The sequence below is a fragment of the Sitophilus oryzae genome, unplaced genomic scaffold (genome assembly GCF_002938485.1).
Source record: "Sitophilus oryzae breed Bouriz unplaced genomic scaffold, Soryzae_2.0 scaffold_860_pilon_pilon, whole genome shotgun sequence".
Taxonomy (NCBI): domain Eukaryota; kingdom Metazoa; phylum Arthropoda; class Insecta; order Coleoptera; family Curculionidae; genus Sitophilus; species Sitophilus oryzae.
Window position 1 is genome coordinate 921,714 of NW_022147484.1, and position 21,178 is coordinate 942,891.

General features: G+C 33.6%; 2 protein-coding genes across 2 annotated transcripts in view; both read left to right on the plus strand.

Annotated features, from left to right (window-relative positions):
* Positions 1 to 21,178, plus strand: part of LOC115890300 (ADAMTS-like protein 3) — a 1,070,176-nt gene that overhangs the window by 683,363 nt on the left and 365,635 nt on the right. The window lies entirely within an intron of this gene.
* LOC115890308 (cuticle protein 16.5-like) lies at positions 4,602 to 5,962 on the plus strand. Its single transcript, XM_030910485.1, has 2 exons — positions 4,602 to 4,635; positions 5,437 to 5,962. Exons 1-2 carry the CDS (start codon positions 4,624 to 4,626, stop codon positions 5,950 to 5,952), a joined length of 528 nt encoding a protein of 175 aa, XP_030766345.1. The 5' UTR covers positions 4,602 to 4,623; the 3' UTR covers positions 5,953 to 5,962.

Here is a 21,178-nt window from a genome sequence, read left to right on the forward strand (position 1 = left end):
GATCGCGTACAACGGTCGCGAACTAAAATTATGACGGGCTTTCCAATCTAAACTTGTTCCATTTATCTATGATTAATTATAAACCAAAGAATATACCAAGAAAAAGAAAGGAAAGTGCCTTACTAAAAAATGGTTTCATTTTACTGGCGAGAGATCTATTGAGAGGGTCTGAATTTAAATACGCTTATTTATGTAATTACACTTGAAACTATCATTTTAAATATGAAAACCATCTTATAAGTTATTTTTTACACAATATTACCAAATCTAATAGAAAGCTTTACTATGTGTTGTGTAATAAAATTTATACATACATAAAATAAAAGTTAAATATATTAACATCGTTTATTATAATAAAACAAGACCAACCAAAGATCCGTAATTATCAGAAGCTTTCGGTCGCGACCGTTGCAATAATAGCGCCAAATAGTGTTTACATTGTCTTTATGAGCACTTTCCAATCTAAATCTGTTTCATTTATCTATGATAATCATTTGATAATATTATGGTTAGCGCTGTGACGACAATATTTTTTTGAAAATTTGAAAATAGTACAACAATGGTCGTTGGAAACTATGGAAACTACAAAAAAAATCCGATTTAACGCCATCTGGGAATAACTAGTAGCAACTTCTTAACCTAAAAATTAATTACACTAGGTACTTACGACCGAGCTTACTACCTAGCGCCTGAGACTGGAACTATTTCATGTGAAATTTCCGTGAGAACGGTGGAACCGCTGTTGCTATTTCACTTTCCCGCCCCTGATATAAACCATCTATCAAACAATGCAATCGAAATTATAATACCATAGAAACGCGTTTTGATTTTTAGGTTGTTTTTTAGTGGTTTTTTTCAGTTTTGAGTGAGTGGCACCTTTTAGGGGGGGGGGGCATGGCCCTCCCCTGCCTCCCCTTCGCTGCGGCCATTCCATTTTTTTCGGGATTCGCAAAGTACCCTCAAAAACTTTACATCAAATTTGAGAAAAGAAACGTTAATATTTATGATGTTTTTTGTTTATTAGTATTTCAACCCCCCTAGAGAAATGTAATGGCTACGTCCATGTTGCCACCTAATCTTCTAATCATTTGTACTATAAGAAGACTCATTGCAATAATTTTTGTGTAAACGCGCGCACTAGCCTGAAAATCAAAATCTCAATGCAGGCGTATTTAATTGTTTCTGCAACTTTGAAACGCGATTATTTGGAAACCTCTGGATAAAAGTACCACTTGACCCCCATTCCGATTTAAGATTGTAAGGGTGACATCTACCCCTCCTAGAGGGTTAAAAGGAAAAGGCTAAAATATTTATTTAAAGTGTCCTGTTACAAATAAAATTGACGTGTTTTTCCGATTTGTCATATTTTTAACTGCAGGGGTGGGAACTTCTAAAATTTTACATTTTATCTTATTATTTTTGATAGCATACAAAAGGCGATAAAATGAAAAATACCTTAGCTTCTAATGAATTTTTGAAGAAATATTTTTCTAAACAAGTATTTAAACTTGGGGGGAAGAAACTGCTGGTGTTCAGTGGTACAGTCCTTTTGGAGTGCAGTTCTTTCAACTATCTACGCTGTATATATTTCATATCAATTAAACTTTCAGTTACGTAATCGAGGGCGCGATTTTTAAATTCATTGTTGCCAACCATAGACGGCATAGGGCGGCGTGCTGACTAACTGGAATTTAAATTTCGCGCTGAGGATTCAGGTGGTAGCACTGATGTAAAAAATGTCGTATATATTTATTTATTTTGTGACATTGTCATTCGTTTTGACACTTAGTTTTGTATTACGAGTTTTTGGTTTAAATAAATAGTGTTCGGATACTTTAAGCTTAAAAATGTTTACTAGCAGACCTTGCAGTCGAACATTGTTCTTTTTAGAACCTCTTTTAGTGCGAAGTGGGTACAAGATGGCTTAATAGCCGTAAATGACTCATCGCAACTTTATTAGAATATTTTGAACGGGAAAGCGGTAGTAATGGCCCTTTATGTCCCGTAAGTGCTGGTAAGAAGGTGAGTTTTGTTGATGTAAATAATAACTGCTTATATATTTATAATTAATTTATTTTTGTTTCCTAAAATATTTCGAATAAAAGAAAATATATAAAAATAGGCAACGTTGTGCCGGTCAAGCTTTATCACGTGACTAAAAGTTTATTTGGTATGAACTGTATATGAATATTTTCATCATCTTGATAACGTCATCATTTTGATAACATATAAGAGGCGATAAAATTAAAAACTTCCTTCCAATGCCTTAGCTTCGAATTTTTGGAGAGATATTTTTCTAAACATATTTCAACTTGGGATTAGGAAAATCCAAAAGGTCTGCAGTATGAAGTTAGATGAATTTGAATATTTATGCGTCATTTTGAGAATCTATTACAGACAAGAAAATGAAAATCGTGCCTCCAATATCTTAAACCTTTTGCTGAATTTTTCGGGGAATATTTTTCTAAACATACTTAAACTTGGGACTAAATCAAAATTTTCCGCATGAGCAAGCCCGCTTGGTAAACTCCTCGATGCTCGTACGCTTTTTAAAATAATTACGAGACTTCATAATAGTTTGGCGTAAGTTTGTGATGGTTAAAGTTCGGAAGCTTCGGGCATGAGTTATCTTTAATAAAGCTTTTTGTTTTCGAGCATTAGGTCGGCTGGAGAAAATATGACTTTGTGTCTCGATATAAGGAGGAAGTTTACGTTATTTAGTACTTTCAGTATAAGTTCTGGTATTATTCAAAATCTATTCATAATTTTAATTTATTTTCTTACTAGTTGAGCCGGATTACCCGACTAACTTCTTCGTACCGCCTAACAGTGAAGTGAAGTGGAGTAAGAGTTTTTTTTCAATATGTGGTACGGTTGACTGAGTGACCGAATGATCTGGAATGACTGAAAGAAATCGATTTGACTTTTTGTTTGCCACATTTTTGTTTACATTTAGATTCGAGTATACAGGGTGTCCCAATATCCCTATTAAATAAGTTCAATGGAAACAATCTACCTCAATACAAAAGTACTTCGTTTATCCGCTAGAGGGCATCAAACTTTAAAAAAATAAACACATTTTTTTCAGATATTTGGGGAACCGTTATTCCGATTTGAATAAGATTTTGGGGTCTATGTTTTGCTGAGTGCTTTGACATTTGACTTTTACAAAATCAAGAAAAATTACGGGAAGGGTGAAAACTACCCCCAACCTTACATAAATTTTAGTATAAATATTTTCCAACTCCACCGACGACTGATTTTCTTTTTGTAAAATGGGGTCTCCAGTATTTACCTACCACATTTTTGTCTCATGTAAATAACACCACTTCGCATAGTTTTTTGGAGAATTAATTTTTCTAAAGCAGACCTATAAAATATACAGGGAGTTCCAATATTCCGTCGACATAGAACAACTACGTATTTTTTGAATCGAAATAAATTAATTGCACATAATTTACCTCTATACAAAAGTGCTTCGTTTGCCCGTTAGGTGGCATCAATGAAAAATAAACCCGAACGCTAATTAATTTAAAATTAATTAATTTTTTAAAACTTTTTAGGAAGCTTAGATATAGTCAAATATTATTTGCGATACTAACATAAAATTCAATGTTTTTCTCCAACTAGATTAATAGAACATAGTCACAAGCTGAATTTTTCAGGGATGGAAGTACAGTACATGATATGGGGACCCTTATTCCGAAAGTAGTACAAAATTAGACCGGGTAAAAGGGCACTATCATCAAAAATCGATATATTAATACCACCGTATAGAGAAAACAAATACTTATTTTTTGATCCAGTACACAATAAAGTCTTCGCAGGGAGTCATTTTTTATAATTAATTACAAAAAAACATTTCCATTAGCGCTTATGACCAAAAAAAACTTTAAACATGAATAACTCATTTCAATCATGCGAAAATTTGGTTTAAAAATAGACTTTTTTTAATATAACTTCCATTTAACGAAAAACGAAGGCCTAAATGAAAAAAAGAAACAATTTAAAAGTTTCGCTTATGTCTTGACAAGGTATCAAAGCAAACCCCATATTTTTTGTTTTTAAACTAATAAAGATATATCAATAAACAATTAGCGATGTAATGGTTTTTGCGCGCGCTGACCGACTGCCGCCGCTGCGCCTAGATTTCCTATACCCTTGTATATATGACGTCATGGTGTGGCAAATGTAGCATTTTAATTCGATTTGGGCTCCCTTATATAGGATAACAGAAACATTTTCAATGTTAAAATTGGCCATGTAACGATGATAAGGTTTTTTATATAGCCAGCTCTCCTTCTATTACATAAATACCTGCAAGTTGTCTGTAAATCATATTCAGCATGTAAAATAAGTACATAGGTATACATATTCTATTTTTATCTGTTAAGCTTAAATGTTATCTATAAAAAAAAAGTCGCGAAAAAATTACGGAAGAACTTCTAGTACGACTAGTACTACTTCTTTGCATATCATTAAAAATGTCACATTTGAACAATACAAACCAGATCAGTAGAGGCAAGGCTGTTGTGTCTGAAGATTGAAGATTGATCGGGTATAAATAGAACTAACAATGCTTGGAAGTGTATCAGTTATCTGAAGAAACCAAATTAAATCACAATGAAATCTTACGTAAGTGTAATTGTTTCTAACTTTGTGAATAGTTTCTTATTGTTAGTTTGCTTAATAAAGGTACCTACATCATTTTGATAGATTAAAAACTATACGATAACATATTTTTTCTCATTTTTTTTTTCACCTAATTGTGTGTTTAATTTTAGTATTTTTTTATTCACAAGATACTCTAAGATCTATTTCTATACACACAAATATAACTAACAAACGATTTGGTACAAAACAGCTCGTGAATGTGAGAAATTTTATATTTGGAGAAATTTTATATTTGTAAAATGTCTAGCCCTCTAAATATTCGAACTAAAGAACATCACGATTACTTAAGAAATTCAGATTTTTGCAAATCTGAGATTTATCTCATAGGACAAGAACACACAATAGACTTTAACCTCTATTATATTCGTATTCATTATAATATGTGCACATAACTAAACAATTTTCAACTGAAAATTGCACAATTCTAGCATTATTCACAAAAATATTTGATTTTAAACTCTGGATCTGGATACATGTAGCAGATGTGTCTTATAACCATATTACGATCAACATTAAGAAGTTTTATTGAAGTGCTGATGATATTGACATAGTTATCAAAACCAGAATGCAGAGTTTAAGAGTTTTTGGTGAATTAATATAAAACGTAGTAGTAATATAGAACGTAGTAATATAGAACCTTATTTCTTAATTTTCTATACAAACAAAATATAACATTATATTGTTAATGATCAACGATTTTTAAATTTATCTGTTAATTCTGAGTGCCAAAGTGTTATTAATTAATATTTATAAATTGCTTAGGCTTGCGTCGCTCTGTTCGCTTTTTTGGCCGTGGCCAATGCTGGAGTCCTTGTAGCCCCATCAGCCAAAATCATCCAAGGACCAAGCAGCAGAACCACAGTGGTCGGACCTGACGGTAGCGCCATCTCTTCTGTAGCACCAGCCGGCCAAATCGTCCAAGAAGAAAGCGTAGGAGTTGTAGCCGAAACCGCACCCGTAGTAGCCGCCCCCGCTGTTGCATACTCTGCTCCCGCTGTAGCCGCTTACCATGCCCCAGCCGTTGTAGCTGCCAGAACTGTCGTTGCTCCAGCTGCTCCAGTAGTATCAGCTTATTCCGCACCTATTGTATCCGCCTATTCAGCTCCATTCGTCTCAGCTTATTCCGCACCTGTTGTGTCGGCTTATTCTGCTCCTCATGTTTCTGGAGTTGTAGCTACATCGTCTGTCGATACTGTAGTAGCTGGACCATCTGGAACCATCGCTACAGGAAAGACTGTAGCTGCTCCCGTTGTATCTGCTCCAGTTGTAGCTTGGTGAAGATGAAGATTGTTTATGATTAATTTATACATAAAAATAAAAAAAAACAACAAAATTTTAAATAAATGATAAAGTGCACATTTTCATTTCTTTTTTATATTTCTTTCTCACCTTTTTGCAATCAAATGCTTCCAAATATGACCTTTGGGAAACTAATTGTTTCCTAAAGTTGAGTACTTAACGAGAAAATATTCATACAATTTTAATTAAATGAAAAATTTAATACATTTTGTTGAATTGTTTCGTGTTTTTATTATAGTCCAGTAAATAAAGGTTGAAACCATGGCCTAATTCGTCAACCAGGACTTTTCAGGCGGATTGTGTACCTTTTGGACAGTAGTTTTTAGGGAAAAATTGTAACACCATGCTCGGCCAGCTTTGGCCGAAAAAATGGCCCCAAATGGCCCAAAAATCAGTTTTTCGCAAATATCTGCCAAAAGATACAATTTTCAAAATTTTTCATCGAATAAAAAATGAAGGTAATTATCCACAAAAATAATCCTTATAATGGTTACGTAAAATTAGTAGTTTTCGTGATATTCCGCCTCAAAGACACTTCAATTTTCTCTCCAAGTCTTAACGCTCCGAAGATAGATTTCATAAGTCTGTCATTGATTGATAGGGGATATTGTTTAATAACTCGGTTAAAATTTAATATTTTTTGATGATTTAAAATTCATTTAAAAGGTAGAATTAACAGCTATCACGTTTTGGAACTTGTATGAATTTTGTCATATTTTATGATAATAAAAAAACCGGGCAAACATTCCTTATTTGATCCAAAAAGTTTCAAATTTTTAGGAACTTATTTTTTCACTAATAATAAATTATTTCTCAACAAAAATAACAGTTGTTCTTTTTAATCAATTCAGAAAGTTTGAAGTATTAAAATATGATTAATCACATTTTAATACAAACAACTATTCGTGAGTGGCTTTTTGAGATATCCGGAAAGTATCGTTCTTTTTACTAACAACTTTACGAAAAAACTGTTAGAATCATTTTTTTAAGCTAAGGACCCTCTTCCATTTGGCGATCATGAAAATCATCTACTACTACTATTGCCATTACTCGCTGATGAGTATTTGACACGTATCAGAAGATGGTTACGCAAGGCGTTTTCTTTCATGAGCTTTTCTGTGACTGAAAAGATACATGATGTTATCACTCTTCCGCACTCCAGACATTCAAAATGTCATTAGTTTGTTGCCTCTTTACTTTTTGGTTGTCATTGTTGACTGAGTTTACGATTTTTCTCCATTGCGTTCTATTGTGCGCACTTCCGGTAAGTTCACTTCCATATAACATGGCGGGGATGATTATTGTTCGGTATACTGCAAGTTTCGTTTTTGTTCAGAGTCGATATTGGCCTTTTTCGAAATCAAACTGCCGAGGTAATTGAATTCCGCTACATATTCCAATAGTTCTTCTCCGATTTTATAGCACTGTTATGATTTTCCGAGGGAGAGCACCTGATTTTAGTTTTATCGATGTCATGTTTTCAGCTTAAGGCCCAAAACCTGAACATAATATTTCAACATTTCTTGTAATTGCTGTAACGTTTTTGAAACTATTCTTTGACTCTTTAGGGCCGTTTTTAACCGTTTTCCTGGAACTTTACGAAAAAAAAGCATGAAGATCTTTTGTGTAGATAATGACCTAAGCTTTGTTTTTTGGAAAATATTCCAAGAGGTTGTAGACAAAACTGTATCCCAGTGCTGACTAGTAATACGAAGGACATACTAACTAAATATGAAGAGCTATATTCCAAGGACCCCTTTAGTGATGAAACAATAACATGCGGAACAACTCTGATGACCACACTTAGCGAGACAAGACAAAAAAAGTGGATAGAGTCCCTAGAAAAGATGGACATGAAACACAGCAGTAACATAGCATGGAACCTCATCAAGAAACTTGATGGTGACCCCAAACAAACCCAAGAACCATCCAAAGTAACAGCCAATCAAGTAGCCCACCAACTCCTCCTAAATGGAAAGCCAACGACAAAAGGTCAGAAAGCACGACTGCATCGAGATATCCGCAGTGAAAATAGATATTTTGGTTCTCCTTTTACAATAAAGGAACTCAACGATGGCATAAACACGCTGAAAAACGGAAAAGCTGCCGGAGTCGATGATATTTGCGTCAACAAATCAAACATTTTGGGCCAGACACAAAAGAATGGCTCTTACAACTCTTCAACCACTGCCGAAAGAATTTCAGGACACCAAAGCTATGGAAAAAGTTAGAAGTAGTTGCCCTCCTAAAACCAGGGAAAGATCCCAACTCTGCGAACAGCTACAGACCAATCTCGCTGCTGTGTCATCTATTTAAACTATATGAAAGACTGATACTAAACCGAATTAGCAACGTCGTCGATTCAAAAATCATACCCCAACAGGCTGGCTTCAAACCTGGTAAATCATGCACCAATCAAGTCTTAGCGCTGACAGAGCATATAGAAAAGGGATATGAAAACAAAGTAATTACGGGGCTGGTCCTCGTCGACCTAACCGCTGCCTATGACACCGTCAACCACAGCAAAATGCTGTCAAAAGTATATAACACAACAGGAGACTACCAATTAATGAAGATAATAGAATCACTCCAGCAAAACCGTCAATTCTATGTCACCCTTGAAGGGAAAAAATCCGCTGGAGATACCAAAGAAACGGCCGAGCCCAGGGAAGCGTGCTGGCTCCGATTTTGTTTAATATCTACACCAACGACCAACCAGCACCGGAAGACACAAAACACTTTGTATACGCTGATGACCTGGGTATTACGGCTCAAGGAAGAACCTTTGAAGAGGTTGAAGCAAGGTTAGAGAGCGCTTTAAACGCCATATCTGCCTACTATGAACTGAACTTCTTAAAACCAAATCCTTCCAAAATACAGGTCTGTGCATTCCACCTTCACACACGACTAGCAAACCGCAAACTTAAGGTCGCTTGGAACGGAGAGACCCTTGAACACACAAATAAACCTGTGTACCTTGGAGTCACACTCGACAGATCTCTAACCTACAAACACTACTGCGAAAAAAACCGTCAAAAAGTGGCTGCGAGGAACAATATATTAAGAAAACTAACCCACAGTAAGTGGGGCGCTAAACCTGACGTCCTAAGAACGACGGCACAAGCGCTATGTTTCTCCACAGCCGAATACGCCTGCCCTGTCTGGCCAAGATCAGCGCATGCCAAAAAGGTCGATATACGCCTCAACGAAACTTGTAGACTTGCGACAGGGTGCATGAAGGCTGCTCCGCTGGATAAACTGTACCAAGCAGCAGGTTTTCACAGTCCTAACTCACGTAGGGAGGCACATGAATTCAGCGAGAAGTTTAAAAAAACCTTCGTCAATCGTCACCCACTTTTCGGGCAATACCAAGAATCTAAAAGACTAAAATCCAGACGACGATTCCTCAGCAGCCCCCTGGATGAACCACCCACAAACTATCGTCTGTCAGAAAGCCTGCTGAGTGGTGCCTCGTTCAACTTTAAAACCTGGAGAATGTTGAACCGCATAAGAACAGGAGTTGCTCCGGTAAAAACCAATCTGATCAGATGGGGCCTTGCGCAACCAAATGACGACAAATGCGACTGTGGGATGATACAAGATATGGAACACCTTCTAAAGTGCGTTAATTGTCCTGCACATTGCAACTCCGACGATTTATGGCAAAGCAAACCCGAAGCATTGGACGTGGCTCAATATTGGGCCGAGAAAATATAGAATGTTCCGGACACGAAAAAGTAAAGTAAGTTTTGGAAAACATTTGTAAATTGCATATTTTGGCAGATATTTGTGAAAAACTAATTTTTAGACCATTTGGGGCAATTTTTTCGGCCAAAGCCGGCCGAACACGGTGTTATAGTTTTTCCACCTAGAACCACCTAGGTACACAATCCGCCTAAAAAGTCGACGAATTATGTCGAGACTTGATGGTCTGTTTGTGTCTTTATTTACTGGACTATTATATCATTTTTGCTCTTAATTATTTCGAACGACTCTTAACAAATTTACGGTTGTTCTACGGGAATTTCAATCTGAGATACTTAAAATTGCTGGCGCACTTAAACAGTCGATATTTCAATATTTTATCGTTGAAAATCCGGACGTAAAATTCGAGTAATTTTATTTTAAAATCAGAAATTGAATCATATATCAATATGGAATTAAAGCTATTTTAATTTGTGCTTGTATTAACCGGTAAATTGGACTGTATGCTTTTACTGTCGTGTATAGAGCAAAATAAGCTTTTATACGAACGGTCAATTTTATTCGAGAGTATAATTGAGTTATATAGCAAATTTATGATTTAAAAGTAAATTACTTATTCGAATTTGATGTGTCGCAAATATATTTTATTTTATTTTTTTAATAACTGGACATGATTAAAAAGATAGGAATGGAAAGGATTGAATTTGAATAAATTTAAATACATTTTTATTACTAATACTACTGCTGCCACTCAAGTCTTTGTATACCAGAGAAGAGATTAAAAAATTCTGCGTACAACTTTAGAGGAGGAACCTCACTATAAAGTTTCTGGTTCCTTACTACAAAATTTGAAGTGAAAGTGTCCATTATAGATAGTTATTCACCAAGGTTGTTAATAAGTCTAGAATATCTGGAGGATGAACGATTGGGTAGCATAAGGATATTTGAAGACTTGAAGTATATAATGTGCTAAGTGCCAATTATAACCACAGTCCAAAAAAATCTAAGCGTAACATGGTCCGGGCCTTTAATGGTCATCAATCGACTCCTTGCAGTAATGTAGACAGTACATAACAATTGGTGGCCCACCATCGAGTAGTTAGATTCAGTTCCGAGTTGCAGTGTAGTGTACCCAAGTAGCATTTTCACGACTTGCGACCACATGTTTACTAAATACAACGTTGGATTAGTTACAAAAAATAATTAGCTCCGTACATTGGGTATTAAAATAAATGTAAACGTTGTTCTAACGTTGTACCGACGTTGAACTAGTACTACAACAAAGTAAAAGCTTCTGCGACGTCTAATAAACGTTGTCTTGTAACCTTTTTTGCTCAAGTGATCTTTAGGTGATTCGGACAACGTAGTTACAATGTTGGGCAATAAAGAGTTTTCCGACGTCACTTTCAGGACCTATTCCAATGTTATGCAAACGTCTGTTTTACTAATTCCAACGTTGTTTAGATTTCCTTATTCTTACATTGGTAGAACGTCGTTCGAGCCACTACCTTTTTGCAACTGTATCGAACCATAACCTTAAATCTTAAATTCTCACTTCATTGTTCTGTTCAGTCAGACAGTTCAGTGCTGTTTTTGTTTTTCTAAAAAAAAACTTAATTAAAATGGGACATAAGAAAGGTACATATAAAACTAAATTTAAATATAAATCGACATATTACCGATACTTTATCCACTCCCTCGTTTATTTAGAATATAGAGGGCGGCACAAGCTAGACTCTAGGATGACTAAATTAGGCAATCTTGCGACGAGTACACTACCTATTAAGGCTGAACTGCGATTTTCCAGTATGCGACTACTCGAACTACTCCATCTTAATCTCCAAAACAACAAAGTGAAAGCCGCCATGTTGTTGAATAAGAAAATGTTTCGTTCCTAAAATAGCAATTCCTGCTTTTTGAATACATTAACTTGAAATATTTGACCCTAAACAACACGCCGAAACAATTTTTTCGACTACGAATAAATTATTCTCAGTTTACTAAAAAAAAATTCAAAAATTTTTTTAAAACTTCTTTAATTTTAAGGCCCATTAGTATTTTTCAAAGTAGAAACAATACATTTATCAATAAAGTTGATTGCGTTTAACTTTTTTCCCTTGGGTAATGAGTTACAGAGAGTCGGTTAAAGTGTTTCAATAATTATGATCTTCAAACATCCTCCACACTTAAATACTTTTGTTTTGTATTCCTTTACTGCCATCTAGCATATGTCTCTAACTAAATCATAAAAATAATATTTTTACTATAATTATCCCAATTTAGGATAAAACGCGACTTAGACGCCATATATATTATAGTTTTGTATTTCTATGAATTAGGATCTTAACCAACGTTGCAGTTTGTACTAAATTAGGCTGCTAGCCAACGTCGGTATCCAACGTCGTTTCGACCCAAAAATTATTCTCCAAACTAGTGCAGACTAGGGATGGCACGAGGTTGTGCCGACGTTGCGCCCCGACGTTTGGTCGCGTGACACAACGTTGTCTATTTATCTATATCTAAAAAAGTGTTTCTGGCTATTTCAACTCCATGTTTGATTTCTTCAACAGGATACCATTTATCATTTAGCCAGCACCCCAAGTATTTAAATATTCTTACTCATTCTATGTTGTGATCTTCTACTTTTATCCTGATATTTTAATAAGCTTGCCGATGATCATAGATTTTAATTGCTGCTTGACTGCTTTGATTGCTGATGGAGGCATTTTTAGATTAAAACTTGTATTGACAACAAAGCGCCTCTGGTTACCAGACGACTTCTAAACCCGAATTGGGGTTCACTTATATTTTCTTCAATCTCTCTCTATAGTCTAGAGTGCAGGCCACGCAAAAACCTGTAACGTATGAGACAAAAGGCTTATCAGACTGTAGTCGCTGCATTTTTTGGAGTTTGACTTTTTAAGGAGAGTTGCAAATGTGGATTGCAGTCATTATGTATTTAAATAAAATAATTTCACTAGGTTTCATATTTTCAGTCTAATAATTCGAGAATTGCAACAGCTTTTCCATTTTTAGTTTCTTTCAAGCATTTAACTAGTTCCTCCTTTATAGTATGTCTGGTCCGTCTAAGTAATTTTTCCATGGATCTGTTGACTCTCGATAATTATTAAAGACGCGCATCAGAGAAAAAATCAGCGAAAATTCGCTCGAGTACTCGATTATTGAAATAGCCGACATCGCTCGATTCTGAACGAGCGATGCAAGTGACGAGTACCAAGCGACGAACGAATAAAAGCCGAGCGAATTTTCTACATACATTGCAGGTAGCAAATTTATACGACGCCGTATATACCAGGTGCGTCTCAAAAGTGGCTCACCCCCTATAACTTGTTTATTTTTTTATATAAAAAAATGAGATTTGGTATGTTAGTATATGACATAAATTAGGATTGATTGACGTATTCAATTGGGTTCTGTCACTTTCTGTTTCACCGGAAATGACTTTGATTTTTAAATGGCACCCTTGGTATGTTTTTACTTTATTCCATAAAAAATTACATTTTAAATAGAATGAGGTATCATATGTGAACTTTTGACATATTCGCTCAAAAACAAATTGTATTTTAAATCTCAATCTAGAGTGCCATGTCTGTGTTAAAAACACTAATTTTTAATCAAGGAGCCTTGGAAAAATAGATTTGATCGTCTAATGTTTTTAGTGTCTTGTCCTGGCCGGTTCAAATGGAACGAGGGTGGCTCATTACCATATTTCGAAGAAGAATTTTTTTATGACTAATTTGATACCACACACTTGGTACTTCGATACAAATTGTCGTTATGAACCTCATGATACAATTTCAAATAAGCCATATGCGAAAATGTCAAAAGTTGACATGTGATATGTCATTCTATTCAGAATGTCATTTTCTATCGAATAAAGTAAAAAAATACCGAGGGTGCCATTTAAAAATCAAAAGTTGTAGTCATTTCAGGTGAAACCGGAAGTGACCAAAAACAATTGAATACGTCAATCAATCCCAATTTATGTCATATACTAACATACCAAATCTCGTTGCTTTATCTGAAAAAATAAAAAAGTTATAGGGGGTGAGCCACTTTTGAGACGCACCCGGTATATTTATCCGTTGCGTATCGGAGGGACAAAATTTTACGACCTACATCGACAATGCTTCGAAATAAACTAAATCAAGCGATCAAGCGAATCGCTCGCTACTTACTACTTGCCGTTCATTACCGAAAGAATATGTGCCCTGCGCACGCAACTTACTGCTTGGCGCTTGGCGTTAACGAGTACTTACAACATGCGACGGGTGAAAACCGTATTTTTAAATACGAGTGATATATCGATCGAGTGATCACTCGGTTATTGCAATCGCTTGATACTCGATACTCGATTATTGAAATTAATCGGTTTTTCCTATTACTAATTGTTACTATTACTAATTACAAACTACTATTCTGTTTATAGAAATCAGCTTACCTGTATCAAAACCGTACGCTAGTAGTTTAAAATCTGACTATATTTTGAACATTTTATCTTCAATACTGAATAAATGGTATCTACAGTTAATTTTTCGTTTCCTCTAATATTCACCTAACGACCTCAAAAGCCACCAGACCAATGTTCGAAAAAGACTATTCTTTTTCTTTCGATTGTTCTTCTTTTCCTTTTGTTCCCTTTCCAGCCGTCGGTAGATGGCGCTCTCTGATTAGGTCGGCTCCGGCGATAAACTCATCCCCCTCTATATCTCTTTGCAAACTACCACCACCGCGGCAGCGGCGCTTATTCATCTGGATTTTCTTTTCTGGAGTAATCTTGGCGTGTGGGCTTTGTGTGTCGCTGATACTATCTGCCCGTCGCGTCGCTCTTCTATACCTCTTATTTCGCTAAAACAATGTAGGTTAGGGTGATAGAGATTGAGGCGTTCTCCGGTTTTACGAGACAGGTAAGTTTGGAAAGAGATCTGTATGAGTTCTTCAAGAAAATTCCAGTGGTCCAATAATGAACAGATATATTTATTTTTCGTACCTAATAAAAGTTTATTAAAACAATTTTCTTGCATAGCGTCAATGAAACCTCATTTACAAAATTATTAAGATTATAATACTAAAATATCTAGTACAAATCTCAGAGAGGTGTTTTCATTCTTCTTCATTTCATTATCTCGTTTGTTTGATGAGATTTACAAAAAAAGTTAAATAAAAAAATTGTGTATGCACTATGTGCCCAAATTTAAAGTGATACTTCTTACAGCTATTAAATTTAAGTTATAAAATCTAGATGGCTGTGATATACCTTTCGTTAATTTAGCAAAAATTAGAAGATGTAGAGTAAAATATTCAAGGGTAATAAAAATATTTTTAAGATAAGACACGTTTTAAACATATTTTAATTATTACAGTATTAAAACTAGATAAAAACGTCTAATTTTGTGACAAAAATTATAAAAATCTTTGTTTCAGGGGTAAGCAACCTTTATAGTATTTTGAAGAGACATTAATTCCCCGTTGAATGTCGTAATAATATACGGTGTTCTATTTAAAATAAAAAAGAAAATTGCTTTTAAAGATGACAAATGTTCAATATTAATTTTATCTTACCCTGTATAACTTTTTGGGTCAGATTTTAGTTTGATTTAAAAAAACAATAATTATTTTATTTACATATTAGGCTATACTAGGTAAATTCTAATTTAGGGAGTTTTTTTGGAATTTCAAATTTGTTCTTCATTTTTAGAAAACGTTAAAAAAATACAATTTTGATGTGTATTTTTTTGGGGGGCTCCGTGCGAAATTTTCTATATTTTGCCTCTACTGCCTGTACAGGCTGCTCCAAAAATGTGGCAGGAGTAACATATGTTTTTTTAATGCAACAATTTACATTTTAAATTTAATTTTCAGAAAAGGGAGACATAATTTCGTAAAAAAGACGCATTACCACCTTCTTTACAAAATTTGGCTTGTTTCTGTCTTATGCGTTTTGCGACGTAAGCCGCGGAAATATGCACAAAGCTTACAATAGGTTCTGCTATGAGTAACTGACAATGCCGAGTGGGTCTCAAAAGTGGCTCACCCCTATAACTTTTTTATTATTTCAGTTAAAAAAACGAGATGTGGTATGTTAGTATATGACATCAATTAGGATTGATTGACGTATTCAATTGTTTTCGGTCACTTCCTGTTTCACCGGAAATGACTACAACTTTTGATTTTTAAATGGCACCCTCGGTCTTTTACTGTATTCGATAGAAAATAACACCCTGAATAGAATGACATATCATATGTCAACTTTTGACATTTTCGCATATGGTTTATTTGAAATTATAACTTGCGGTTCGTAACGAAAATTTGACTCGAAATACAAAGTGTGTGATATCAAATTATTCGTAAAAAATGCTTTTTCCAAATATGCTAATGAGCCATCCTCGTTCCATTTGAAAAAAATTGAGATATGATTAAAAATAATATTTGAGCATTTTCTAACTGGCCAGGATAAGACACTGAAAACATTAGACGATCAAATCTATTTTTCCAAGGCTCCTTGATTAAGAATTAGTGTTTTTAATATAGCCATGATACTCTAGATTGAATTTTAAAATTTTGTATTAAGCGAGAATGTCAAAAGTTGATATGTGATATGTTATTCTATTCAGAATGTTATTTTCTATCGAATAAAGTAAAAAAATACCGAGGATGCCATTTAAAGATCAAAAGTTGTAGTCATTTCCGGTGAAACAGGAAGTGACCAAAAACAAATAAATACGTCAATGAATCCTAATTTATGTCATTTATACTACCATTCCAAATCTCGTTTTTTTATCTGAAAAAATACAAACGTTATAGGGGTGAAAAACTTTTGAGACGCACCCGGTATATGCCGTATGATCGCGTCAAGAACGGCTGGGAATTATAATCGATGATAATTTTGACGAGGTCTCTAGGTGTCATTTACTAAAAATTCATATAAATAATCATTTTTACTCAATATAAAAATGAATTACAACCTTTTTAGCACCAACTAGCAATAAGCCCCATTTAAAAATAAAGAATAATACGGGCCAAGTAAATGACCTGGAGGAAGGATTTGACCTGGCCAAAATTCTCATTGATTGTATGGTATATATTCTCCTTCAGAAACCCAAATTTCTTCACATTTAAACTTAATTCTATTGATATATTTTTGATCTAATTGGAACATTAAAAAAGTTATTTTGAACACCCTACATCATATCAATATTAACTCTTCTAAAAAAATCATCCTGAATGTTCCTTCGTTATAATATTATCTATCAGAAAATTGAACTACGCTATTTACTTTTGCTCGTAATTTCGTCGTGGTCGAACATATAAAACTTTTAAACAATCAACTTAAAAAATATTGCTAGGGTTTATTGCTAAGATGTATCTCGAGAACTTTTGATGCAAGCGGGAAAATTTTTCAGTTTATGGTATATGAAAGATGTGCAATCTTCCCCAACTTCAGATCAAGAGCCCAAACTTTTCAAATGCGTACTTTTGCGGCGAGAAATAATGTTAAAAAACTTTTCTCCCTAATCATTTCTAATAAGAAAGATAGGTGGGTTTGATTTTATTAAAAACTTTTTAACAACTCGGAGTTTGAATGAAACCCTCGATGAAACCATTAAATAATCAGAAAGAATAAATTAAAATCACTTATTTAGTTGATTGAAGGAATTCTTTTAATCAACGGCTATACCTATATAGGGTGGTCAAATTGTATTCGGGAAACTTTTCCAGCATATTCTATAAATAAAAATAAGTAATAAAAAGTTCATATAAATTTATGTCCTAAAATGCTTCGTCCATAGATGCAGGGTGTATAAATTCCACTTTTATGTCAATTTTTTCCAAATAGTTTAGGAACTAATATAAAGGTTTGGATAAAAATTAGTGTTCTTCATCATCTTCTTCTTCTTCCTACTCTATATTAGGCAGATTGCCAGGTCATTCTTCACATCATGCCTACGGTTTCAATCGATGGTAAGGTTATCACACCATCTTTTTCTTGGCTTTCCCGTGCTTCTTCTTCCCAGTAGTGATTTGTCTCGAGCTGACCTTACTATTATTCCCTCGTCCATTCGGCTTATATGTTCATTCCATTGATTCTTACAATTTGATTTGAATGTCGCTATTATTCCTATTCTAGAGGGCGACACATACATATTTTTAACTAGTTTAAAGAGTTACAACTTATCGTCTGTTCTTAGCTTGGTAAAAATCGCTACAACTAACCTCCTTAAGATTGGAATGTAAATTATCAATACATGACATTATTGACAAAAAAACAAACATTTTGACTAGATCTGGAAACTTTTTATTATTTTTTTTTAAATTAATTAAAAATTTTTCTGGGAAAAAATATTTTTTTAGGAAACTATTTTATCGTATGATGAAATAATTTCTGTTGGTACAAAAACACTTCAAATTTATGATTTCAGTCTAATAACTATATCTAGCCAATATGCTCAATTTTTGTCAATGATGACATGTATTGGTTATTTCGATTCCAAATATCTGGAGAACCATTACTCGTAGCGATTTTTAGCAAGAAACCTTTTTTTACGTAAAAACTGGGAAAACGTGTATTTCTTCACCTAGCAGTTTTATTTAGGCATGGAAGAAAAGTTATTGCCCTTCATAGCAGTTAAAAATTATGTAGGTGGCGCCTCGTTCAGGTAGAAGTCTTATTGACATTTGAATCTAATTTCTCATGTCGAAAAACACCCAGACACCAATTTTTATCCAAATATTTACATTAGTTCAAAAATTATTTGGAAAAAATAAAAATAAATATGAATCGTCCACACCCAGTATCTCCGAAATGAAGTATTTTAGGACATAAATTACTATGAACTTTTTTACTTATTTTTATTGGTAGAATATTGTGGCAAACTTTCCTAAATACAATTCGGACTATCCTGTATATGAATGCAATATCTCGTTATTTTTTACCAGTTGAAGCCTGGCGCATCCGCCACGACATCAAGAAAAAAAATACTTTTTATTTTTTTTTGATTAAATGAAAAAGAAAAAATCCGGCGACGACAGTTTTTAGAAGAGCCAATTAGCTATCTTTTAGTAAAAAAGGAAACTTTCTAGAGCAAGTCGTTACTTCAGTAAAGACGACACAGATAAACATTAGCATTTTATATATGTAGATTACTTAATACAAGGTAATTCAATTTTGGTCACCACCATTGGGGTCTCGAAAACTATAGAAAATTGTGTTTTCTTCTTATAAAGAAAAACTCTACATAGTACAAGTATACCGTGTGGTATACTTGTGGTACATCGGAATACGGGACAGGAAATCTCATGTAAATTTTAAAAAGGTCAGATATTATCTCCCCAGATAATTTTATGTAAAACTTGTATTAGACTTGTTTGAAGAGGCGTTAAATTTGTACTTCGGTCTAGAATTTTGTTTTATTTGGAATAGGCATTTAAAAGTTATTTCCAAAAATTTACCTTTAAATTACTAAAAATTTATAATACGGCCCAGAGAAAGCTACGATTAGAATACTAGAAAAATAGGATATCATTGTCAAATTCCATGTCACATATTATTTAAAAGAATTTGTGTGGTTTTGAAATTGTTATTTTTTTCTGAATTGGAATGATCTGAATAGTATTCGCGATGTACAAATATAATATAGTACCGTATGATCGAAAAAAAAAGGCGTCAGCGATGGCTATGAAATGAAGATCGCTGTCATTTTATATGTAAAATTATATGGGGAATGTAATCGATGTTCATTTCCAAGCCAACTGGACGCCGCTTTTTTCGATCATACGGTATATTCAATAAATAAAAATATTACTGTAACAATACAACCATATTACATGATATAATAATAATAATTTATTTCCAGAAACAAAAATTACAAAATAATAATACTACATTGTAACTCCTACAGAGATAAATAAATTATCTGTGTGTAGGGCTGGATGTACCTATATAATAATTAACAAACTACTAATACATAACAACAATAATTAATACTAACCTAACCTAGTGTGCCAAACATGACTACAAATGATAACAGCGGGTTGCTGTATTCACTTGTTATATGACTCATGAAACCATAAAAACCACAAAAAAAAATTCTATAACATAATTATCTTTTAAATCAAACATTAATTCTAACCCAATTTTTTATTTTAGTTTTAATATTATGTTTTGATGCTGTTAGTGATTTTAACTCATTTGGTAACCTATTATATAATTTTATTGCTAAATTATAATTATTTTTATTGCTTACTCTTTTAATCATTTTGGGTAACGGTATACTTTTGTTTCTTGTTATACTTTCTGATTGTAAATATATTGTTTTAAGACTATTGTAGTGATAAATTAAAGATTCTAAAGAAAAAAGTTGTTCTAAATTAAGTGGTAAGTTTGTTGTAAATAAAGTGTTTTTACTGATCATTTTTATTAATTTTTTCTGTAGATTATTCACAACATTCAAGTTATTCATATAAGCACCTCCCCATGCTATAATTCCATAGCTTACAACACTATGGAAAAAAGCATAGTAAATTAACATTAGTGTTTTAGTGGTCATAATTTGTTTTAGTTTATAAAAAATTATTGTTAAGTATTTTGTTTTGCCTATAACATGATTTATGTGCTCAGCCCAGCTAAGTCTATAATCAAAAATTACGCCCAAATATTTATAACTATTTACACGTTTTAGGCACTTATTATTAATTTTTATTTCTACCCGGTCTGGCACACTATCACAGTAATTTCCAAAGGTGATAAAAACAGTTTTATCTATATTCAATGACAACTTATTCAATGCTAACAATCTTGAAATTTTCTCCAAATAAAGATTCATGTTTTTTATTGTTTCCTCCCAAGTTTTTGCTGCAGAAATAACTGCTGTGTCATCTGCATATGACATTATTGTATTTTTTGATAAAGACTCCAAGATGTCATTCACATAAATTATAAACAAAAGGGGTCCAAGTATTGTACCTTGTGGAACTCCTACTTTTACCTCTCGATAAGAACTTATAGTATGATTGACTTTAACTCTCTGTTTTCTGTTGTTTAGATAACTATTTAACAATCTATGTGCACTTCCCCTTATCCCATACTGATATAATTTATCTAATAGCAACCTGTGATTGACCGTGTCAAAAGCTTTAGCCAAATCTAGGAAAGCTACAATTATTGGGATTCCTTTATCCAGATTATTATAAACTATATTCGTTATGTTTGAAAATGCATCTCTAGTTCCCATATTCTTAAGAAAACCATATTGATTCTCTGAGATTATTTTGTTATTTATTATAAAGTTATATAACCTACTATGGATTATTTTTTCAAGAATTTTTGCAATGTTTGAAATTAAAGAGATGGGCCTATAATTATGTGTTTTATTTTTCTCATTTGCCTTATATATGGGAACTATTTCTGCACTTTTCAAGGAATCCGGCCAAAAAGAAAATTCAATGCATTTATTAAAAACATGCATTAATGGTTCTGCAA